This window comes from Eumetopias jubatus, unplaced genomic scaffold (genome assembly GCF_037043125.1).
Source record: "Eumetopias jubatus isolate StellerSeaLion01/CBP00866 unplaced genomic scaffold, mEumJub1_p1.0 scaffold_7, whole genome shotgun sequence".
In the NCBI taxonomy this organism is placed as follows: domain Eukaryota; kingdom Metazoa; phylum Chordata; class Mammalia; order Carnivora; family Otariidae; genus Eumetopias; species Eumetopias jubatus.
In genome coordinates this window covers 83,104,729-83,113,908 of record NW_028274813.1, presented here as the reverse complement: position 1 = coordinate 83,113,908, position 9,180 = coordinate 83,104,729, and the positions used below count along the sequence as shown (strand labels likewise).

General features: G+C 60.5%; 1 protein-coding gene across 1 annotated transcript; it reads right to left on the bottom strand.

Annotated features, from left to right (window-relative positions):
* Positions 1 to 1,088: 1,088 nt before the first annotated feature.
* Positions 1,089 to 8,452, bottom strand: DLL4 (delta like canonical Notch ligand 4). The gene is made up of 10 exons (XM_028119570.2): positions 8,387 to 8,452; positions 8,006 to 8,275; positions 7,434 to 7,491; positions 6,299 to 6,562; positions 5,827 to 5,887; positions 5,605 to 5,735; positions 3,933 to 4,102; positions 3,553 to 3,772; positions 1,798 to 2,500; positions 1,089 to 1,296 (listed from the first exon to the last, which is right to left on the bottom strand). Exons 1-10 carry the CDS (start codon positions 8,450 to 8,452, stop codon positions 1,089 to 1,091), a joined length of 2,151 nt encoding a protein of 716 aa, XP_027975371.2.
* Positions 8,453 to 9,180: the final 728 nt, after the last annotated feature.

Here is a 9,180-nt window from a genome sequence, read left to right as displayed (position 1 = left end):
AACGCAGAGGCACCCAAGGCCAGAGGCTGGGGAACAGCCTTGCCCAGAGGGCCAAGGCCAGGGAGAAGCTGGAGGGGTGTTCTGAACAAGGCCCACATGCGGTAGTTGGAGGCACAGGGCAGAAAGTGCTCCTCCCGCTTCAGGCGCTCACCTCACCTGCAGGGCAACTCCCGCCAAGAGCCGCACCCGATGGTATCCTGGCCCACAGATGGCCCTGCCCATACTGGCCTCCTCTCTCCTCTCTGATTCGGACCCAGCTGTCGCCATGGGGCCTGGGCCAAAGGCACTTTTGGAAACACAGATGCCAGTTGAGGCCACAGCAGCTCCAGGCCCCACGGGGCCACTGCTGCTCCCTCCGGAAAACAGGCCAGATCCCCAGAGGGGCCCTGTGAAGGCCGCTGCCGGCCGGGCGGGTCCCAGTGGCACCTCTCCTCTCTGCTCCCCTGGCTGGCGCGGCTGCCAGTCTGATGCCAGACAGACACGCGGAGGCATGGAAGGGCACTGCATCTCTTGGCAAGTTCACAGTCTGTCCAGGTCATGCCATTCCCTCTTCCTCCTGAGAGCAGCACGTTGCATATTAAAAATGTCCCATCCAGGATGCAATGTAAACAATGCAGAAGGAAGATCCAGCTGCTGGGGCCGAGCTGGGATGTCCTGGGAAGGCTCCTGCCTTATACCTGGAGATCATGGGGAAAGCAGGGAAGTCTGATACCCTGGCCGACAAGCACTCCCTCCATGGCTGCCCCGGGCCAAGCCCACGAGGCAGGTGGGGCAGCCCTCCCCAGACTTTGGCCCCAGTACACGCACAGGCCTGGGAGCCTGTGTTCATGCAGTGGGCCAGTGGAGGAAGCAGTGCGAAGGGGCAGGAGGGGCACAAGGCAACCACTCTCACCCCCCAGCAGCCCTGTGGCAGTGCCGGGGAGCTGGCCAGGTGCCAGGGCCACCCAGCCCAGCGCAAACACAGCGGGGAGAGCTAGGCCCCACTCACCGCCCACGGCTCCTGTTTCACACCCTCTGCGGCAACAGGGCCCACAGGGACCCAAGAGTCACTGCACCTGGCCTGCCAAGGAGGGGTTCTGACCCACCCTTCAGGAGGGGCCCCTGGGGTCCAAAGTCACCAGGCTACTTTCCCATTCCCGAACGGTAGGAGGGGACATGCTGGAAGGGAAGGCGAGCCCGGCACTCACCTCTGTGGCAATGACACATTCGTTCCTCTCTTCTGATATCAAACACACAGACTGGTACATGGAGTCCCTGGGGGAGCATATCGCTGATATCCGACACTCTGGCTTTTCACTGAGGGAACACAAGACAGGCCGGTGAGGGAGGGACGGGGAGAGGGCTGGGGGGTAGGTGGGGTGCTAACCCGGACCCTGGAGAGCCAAAGGGCAATGGCTCTGAGAGAAGACACAGGCACTGGGGATGCCCAAGGCTAGCCTGGGGGGGCAGTTAGGAACAGGCCCCCAAGAGAGCCACAGGAACCCCAACCTTACCAGGGTCTCAGGCCTGGAAAAAGCTAGCAACTCCAGACAGGCCATCCCATGGAAAGATGGAAGTCATAAGAGACACAGGGTGGTCCCTTGACCTTCGTGAATGAATGAATGAATGAATGAGAAGGAGGGACAAAGGACCCCGGGCAGAAATCTTGTCAGAGGAGTCTCCTGTCAGTAGCAAAACCCCCTCTTTGCTTAAAAGCAGTCAAGGGCCTGGTGCCAGCCTTCCACCTGTCCTGGGGGAGCCCAAGGAGTACCATGCAGGGCTCTGTGGCCAGGCCCTGGGCCTCCAGGCGCTGCTCACCTGTGTAACCGCAGTGGCGCCTTCTCCCCTAGGCTCTTATCACTGTGGGAGTACTTCCCCAGCATGGTCCCTCGCCCCAGAGGCCCTGGGGCCAGATTATAGTCCAGTGTGTGGTTCTGCTGTTTGCCACAGTTGGACTTGTCCAGGCCACAGTCCACTTCCAGCTCCTTCTTCTGGTTTGTGTTCTTGAGCTGGGCGGCAGGGATCAGGTTGTCCTTCTGGAAGTCCGACAAGTTGTTCATGGCCTCCCTGCTACCATCGTCAGGCCGCCGAAGCCGCAGCTGCCGCACAGCCACTGCCACCATGCCCAGCAAGACCAGCACCACCACCAGGCCCACACCCAGAGAGACAGCCACCCAGGGGAAGCTGGGTGGCATGCTCACAGGGAACTCGCAGCGGCTGCCCACAAAGCCATAGGGACAGTTGCAGATGAAGCTGTCCTCGGAGAGGCCAGGGTAGCAGGTGGCCCCATTGAAGCAGGGTCCCGAGGAGCAGGCGTCGGCTGGTATCCGCACCTCGCAGCGCCGGCCAGAGAAGCCATCGGGGCAGGTGCACATGAGCCCGTTCTCCAGCTCGTGGCAAGTGCCGCCGTGGGCACAGGGGTTGCGGGCACAGTCGCTGACGTGGAGTTCACAGTGGGGGCCTGTGAATCCAGCACGGCAGCGGCACACGCGGTTAGGACCACGGTTCAGGCACTGGCCCCCTGCAGGGACACATGGGTCACAAGTCAGCAATCGCCTGGGAACCGCCCCGGGGCAGAGGGTGAGCGCCCCGCCCCAGACCCCACCACAAAGAGCACTGTACCACGAGTCCGGAGACCTGGGCTGGAGGGTGCCTCTGGCCCCCTATGCCTTAGGGAGCTCATGTATAAAATGACTAGCATCTTACAGAGCTTCACAGTGGAATCGGACAGGTATGCCTGGGGTCGAATCACAGCTGTGTCTCTCAAGCTGGAGGTGCTCTAGCACCTGTTGCTTTGCCTTATTTGAAGCCTCAGTTTCCTCCCGTATTAAATTAGAGTATATCTATCTATGGAGCTATGCCCTTCATAGAGATCTCTGAGGGCTAGGTCAGATGATGCATGAAGGCAGGAACCCATGGCTGGTAAATAGTAAATGCTCAAGTAAATATAATTATCAGCTAACAAAGTTAACGGAGTGATTAGCCAGAGAACACACTCCATTTCAGCCCTTCCCACCCCTCTCCAGCTCCTGAGGCTTTTCTCCTGCATGCTGCTGTCTGCCTGCCTCGCAGAGGGTCATCAGGAGGCCAAGCAGACAAAGATAACCAGCATGCTTTGCACCCCAAAAGATGCTGAACATTTTAGATGCCTGGTGTCATGCCAGGCTCCACGTGGCCATGGGGCAAGGTGAGGCCTTCTGAAGTAGGGCCCTAACTGTGGCAGCCTCCCTCTGGGAGGGACACAAGGCCTCATAGGTCCTCTCCCTAGCCCAGGACTTCCAGCGGAGGCTCAGAAGCCATCCCCACCAGGAGGGGGCTCCAACATGGGAACAGACGGTGAAGCAGGGTGCGCACCACTCCTCCCTCTAAGGCCAGCACCCACTGCCAACCTGCCCCTCTTCCAAAGCCACCAGCTGATGATGCCAGCTCTTCACCATCCAGAGCAGGGTGGGACCATCTCAGCCTGCCCAGACGGACACACCTAGCCTCTCTCCTCTCCTGACTCACCCTCACCAGAAGGCTCTCTGAGTCCTAAGGCTGGCCCCCCGGGGTTAGCGAGGCAACAAGACTCACCATTGGCACACGGATTGCTGGTACACCTGTCCACTTTCTTCTCACAGTTGGAGCCCATGAAGTTGGGGGGGCATTCGCAGGCATAGCTGGCCCCCTGGCTGCGCTCCCGGCAGGAACCCCCGTTGAAGCAGGGGGAGTCTGCACAGCTCAAAGTACTGTGTTCACAGTGCAGGCCATAGTAGCCCGGGGGACACAGGCAGCGGTAGCCATCCTCCTGGTCCTGGAGAGAGGCCGGAAAGAGGCACAAGTCAGACCCTGGGGGGGAAGGATGAGTGGCTTAGGGCCAGACCCCACTGGTCCACAATGCCATGGCCGCGCAGCTCCGCCAGTGGGGCCGCCTGGGCACTCCCTGGCCAGACCTGTGCTGGCCCAAGGCTCACCTTGCAGCTGCCCCCGTTGCGACAGGGGTTGCTGTCACACTCGCTGAGCTCCAGCTCGCAGTCCACGCCAGTGTAGCCCGGGCGGCAGGTGCAGGTATAGCTCCGCTGGCCGCTGTTGGAGCACGTCGCCCCGTTCTTGCATGGGGAGTGGTGGGTGCAGTAATTGAGATCTGCAGAGATAGGGACCAGCCAACTGAGCAGGGCTGTCGAATGATCCCCACCTCCAGGCTCCTTGTAGTGCAAGTGCACTGTCCGTGTGTGGCCCAGAGGCTCCAGCCCAAACTCGTCCCGGCCCAACTACCCTTCTTCCTTGACCCACATCTGACCTGTGCAACGAACCAAAGTTTAAAAAAAAAATACAGCTGGACAACTGCCTACTAGGTAAGCTCACAGCCACTGGCCACCAGGGTAGAAGGAAGGGAAGGAATTGAAGCCGATGGCAAGGCCCCATGTGGAGGAGGAAGTCTGAAAAGGCTTCGTGGAGGAGGGGCAGCTGAGATAAGCCTGGAAGGAGGGAGAAAATGTTAACAGGTGCAAATGGTAGCGAGGAGGCAAGAGCCACTGTAAGTAGCGACCAGGCACTTTGTAAAGGGAAATGTGTTACGAGGGTATTTTTAAATATAAGTATTTGTTTTCTTATTTGGGAAGGACAGGGAGGGAGCAAATAGAGAGCAAAGAGAGAGACTGGAAGGGCTGTGTTTGCCTATGATGAGTATATGACTGTGTCACCTGGGAGCAAATGTGGGGCAAGGGAAGAGAGTGGGCAGGAACAGGTGTGTAAGTGTGTTTGAGGTAGAGGAGATGAGGGAGAAAGCAACACACACACACACACACACACGCACGCACGCACTCACGCACGCACACACAGAATAAAGGGGCTGAATTCCAAGCCCCTGTTGCCAGCAAGTCAGGGCCCAGGCAAGTTCTTTCTAGCCTGGCAAGCCCCCTGCCCATCCTCCCAAGGCTTGTGCTGGTGTCTCCATGGCAGCAACCACCCTCTTGGACCCTGGAAATGGGAGGCACACGCTGCAGCTGGCTACAGGATGAGGAGCAAAGTCCCCCTCCCCCACGGTTGGGGCTGGCCAACCCGTACAGAGCCAGAGGGACCAGCGGCCCTCCCAAACCCAGAGAGAGACTTGGGCTGAGGCAGCTGCCTGGCAAGCGCCACTGGGGAGGAACAAGGGGGCCGTTTCTGCCCCACACCAAGAAGTCGGTTAGATGTCACTAACCGCCCAGGGGCACAACTTGCCCACAACCTCAGGGCAGCTGGTGGGCACTCCCCACCAGACAGCTGTTTAGGGGAGAGCTGCTCAAACAGCCCTGGCAGGTAAGCAAACACTTAGGGGGTTAATAGGTAACTACAAGGTAGAAAGAGGAACTGAGCCCAGCATCCCTCCTCCCGGGCCTTGCTGGAATTTGAGTGCGACCTCCAGACTGTCAACCTGTCGTGCTCCTGGCTTCTCCAGCCACCCTGCCTCCCCAGCACCTGAGCAAGAAGAACCCACCCTCTCCTTCGAGGCCAGTTGTTAGGATCCTTAAAAACCCCAAGCTCCTTGAAGGATAATGGGAAAGCCAACGGGGCAGTCACCAAATCAGAAGGGCGACCGCTCTGGTCCCCACGCCCGGCCCATCTCTCCCACCCCCTCTGCGTCCTCTCTCTGCCCCAGCTCACCTTGGTCACAGAAGAGGCCGCCCCAGCCCTCATCGCAGGTGCATTGCCAGGGGATGCTGCAGGTGCCGTGGCGACATCCATTGTGGGGGATGCATTCGTTGCAGAGGCGGCCCTGCCAGCCTGGGCGGCAGCTGTTGAACAAAAAGGAGGCTGAGGGTGAGGTGAGGGCTTGGCCAGGGAGGGGACGGCTCCCTCCCCCCCCACTTCCCGTCCCCTGCTCACATGCACTCCGCTGGCTTGCTGCAGTAGCCGTTCTGTTCATGACAGCCAGAAAGACAGATAGCTGAGGAAAGAAAACAGAGCCGGGTGAAGTTGGAATGCCAAGGAGTCTGCAGCCCCGCTCTCCCTCTCCTAGCCCTGGGGGTGCCCCCAGCTCTACTGGGCTCACTTCCCACTCCTGGCCTCCCGGAGGAGCCACGGGCATTATAAAGGGCAACGGTGGCACAGGGAAGGAGAATCCCGGCTAGATGGAAGGCGGTAGCGGGGTCCTTGTGGGCTCTGGCAAGATGGGGAGGAGCACTAAGAAGAGACAGATCAGAGTCCACGTCTGTCCTGAGCATTCCCACCTGTTCCTGAGGCCCGGCTAGCGGGCAGCCCAGACCTGTTCTGTGAGGGAGGTAGGCTGTGGCTGAAAAGAGGCCACTGTGTTGGCTCCGGGGACCCCTGCCAGGGAGGCAGGAGCTTGGCTGCTTACGCTCTTCGCAGTACTCCCCAGTCCAGCCGGGGAGGCAGGACAGGCTGCCATCTGGCTGGCACACGTAGTGGCCGAAGTGGTCATTGCGCTTCTTGCACAGGCGCGAGCAGCTGTCCCCATAGTAGTTGTCACTGCAGATGACCCGGTAAGAGTAGCGCAGCCTCGTGGGGGGGCTGGTCTGCTCATCCAGTAACCAGTTCTTGCCCACAGCTAGGGAGCCCTGGATGGCGATCTTGCTGATGAGGGCGTCTGGTGGCAAGGCCTCTGAAGGGGCAGAGGGCCAGGTCAAGGAAGGGCAGCCAGTCCCGAGAGTGCCAGCAACTGCTGGATCAAACCGGCTGTCCAGATGACCCCCACCTGCCAGCAAGCACAGGCCAGAGGAACCCAAGTGTCCCACTGCTTAGGTGCCGAGCGCGCATGCGCGCGCGTGTGTGCAGACGGCCTGATATCATTCAGAAAGGGGACAACAGAAGGATGTTAAAATACCCCAGTGTTCTGGAGGCAGGTAGACCAGGAAAGAGGAAAAGAGGTCAAAATGGGGAAGAAAAAAAGAAAGAGTGAAAGAAAGAGAGAGAGAGAGAGAAGGAGGGAGGGAGAGAGAAAGGAAAGAAGGAAAGAAAAAAGAAAAGAAAAGAAAAAAGCAAAGCCAGGCCTGGGAGGACCCTGGGAGCAAGGGGTCCTCTGGTGCCCATTCACGGGTTCTGCCCTCAGAGATGGGTAATGCTTTTCTTTTTCCTTTTCAAAGTGAGAATTGTTGTGCTGCTGAAATATCCTTTTCCTCTGTGTCAGAACAACATCCCAAAGCCATTATTCCCTTTCCAAAGGAGCGGAATTCGCGAAAGGTGTAAAATACAGGAAGGGGCCCGTCAGCGGCGCTGGCAGCTTCGGCCTTTCTCACCGCCGTGCTCCCCGCGTTCCCACGCCAAAAATAACCCGCAGGAAACGCAATTGTGCTCAGAGTCCAGGCAGCGAGCGGAATCCGAGCGTCCAGCGCGGGGCGCAGCTCCAGGCCGAGCTCAGCGTCCTGCCCCCCCACCCCCCACCCCGCACCCCGCACTTCCCCCGCCTATTACAGGTTAACTCTTTCGGCGCTGCGCCGTGTCGCCCCCCTGTGGCGGCGGAGCGAGCGACTCACCTGGCCGCAGGTCGTCTCCTGGTGCGTGCCAAGCTTCGATGATGAGTGAGAAGGTACCCTGGAGGCCAAAGGAGGGGGCGGGGGAAGACAGAGAGAGAGCGAGATGAGCAGGGGCGGGGGAGGTGGGGGTGCCTTGCGGCCGCGGGTTTAATTAATCTAATTGCAGGATACAGTTACAGCTCCTGGGTCAACATAGCGGGTCTGTGCGCAGCATCGCGCGAGCAGGGAAGGTGAGAGGAGAACCCCGAGTAGGAGGGTTAAGAGATGGGGGCATGTTAGCGAGAGTCATTCGAAGGTGGGAAACGCGCCGGGTTAATAAGTGATGAAAATCATATCCCAAGAATTGGGAGGAGAGAGGGCATAGAACTGGGAAGAGGGAGACTGGTGAGAACCTTCCTGAGGATGAGGTCCCAGGAGAGAGTCGGAAGAAAGTATCAAAAGAGAGCGCCCTTGTTTTTTGTTTGGTTTGGTTTGGTTTGGTTGGAAGCGAGGAAATCTGGGGGAGGGCTTTGGTCCCAGGGAGCCCCCTTCTCGCCTTTCGTGACCTCCCAGTGCACCCAGGCTGTGCTCACCGGCCAGGTGAAATTGAAAGGCAGTTGAAGAGGGTTGCGTCCCCCGCCGCTACTATCGTCCCCGACGGCGAAGGAGTTGGTGCCCAACACAGGCGTAGAGACGCTGCCGAAGGTGCAGGGCCCGGGCGACACGACCGCCTGGAAGTGCTTAAGGCAGACGCGGAAGAAGGTCCTGCAGCCGGGTTCGCACGGCCGCCCGCTGGCCAGTACGCCTCGCTCGTTGGCAAACTCCTGCAGCTGCAGCTGGAAGACTCCGGAGCAGGCTGCGCGCTATTGCACAGGAACCGAGGGAAGGAAGGAGGGGAGCGGTCAGCTCGGCAGACGCCCGGGGCTCAGGCTCCGGGCGCGGCGGGAGGGGGTGGAGGGGGCGCGGGACGTTACCTGCTGCCAAAGTGCCACCAGCAGCAGTAGCGCCCAGCCAGAGGCGCTACGGGACGCGGCTGCCATCCCCTGGAGCGTCGCTCTCTCCCCGCGCCCGCCCTGGAGCTGGCTTCGTTCGGGACGCCGCTTTCCCGCGCGTCTGTCCGCCGGAGGGGGTCCCTGGAAAGCCAGGCTCTTCTGGGGCTTTCCTCCCGCTTCGCCTTCTCGCTAGCTCTGCTCAAACTGCGTTGGTAGGTAATCCAGGTGAGGGCGGCTGGGCGGCGGCCGGGCTGAGGACGTGTCCTCGGGCTAATCCTGGGGCTGCAAGCCGGCTAGTGCCCGGTACACTGCACTGAGGCGGCTTGAGCTGCGGCTCTTGGCCTCGTGTTCCCAGCTTGCGCTCTGCGCCGCTACTGAAACCTGCGCGCTCGGGAGCCTTCCTTATATATATTGGCTCCTCTCTTCGCCGCCTGTCACTCAGAACCCATGGTCACTCTCCCCTCCCCTCCGGGCCTCTAGCGCTACAGCCCCAGCAGGGCCTGGAGGGGGCCTCCGCCCCCGCCATCCCCCGTCCCCGCCAGCCAGTCACGCACAGGTCCCCGCCCCTCCGTGCCGCTCTCAGCCCCTGGGTCCCCTAACTCTGCGCGTGCCAAGGTGACCAGTTCTCCGCGGCCGAGGGGTTAAGGTCCGAGACCCCGGCTGTGAGGGGAGGGGGAGGGCCTGGGGGAATGGGGCGGGAGGTGAGCGAGTGGTTCCCGGATGGTCGTGGAGGCGGAGACACTGGGGAGTCCCCGTGGGCGGTCCGTCCGCAGCCG

Coding starts and splice junctions, on each gene's coding strand:
- DLL4 (XM_028119570.2), bottom strand. CDS start 8,452: ATGGCAGCCGCGTCCCGTAGCGCCTCTGGCTGGGCGCTACTGCTGCTG. Junction 6,563..7,433: donor AGGAGACGACCTGCGGCCAG/GTGAGTCGCTCG, acceptor CTGCCCCTTCAG/AGGCCTTGCCACCAGACGCC. Junction 4,103..5,604: donor CGGCCTCTTCTGTGACCAAG/GTGAGCTGGGGC, acceptor CTATCTCTGCAG/ATCTCAATTACTGCACCCAC.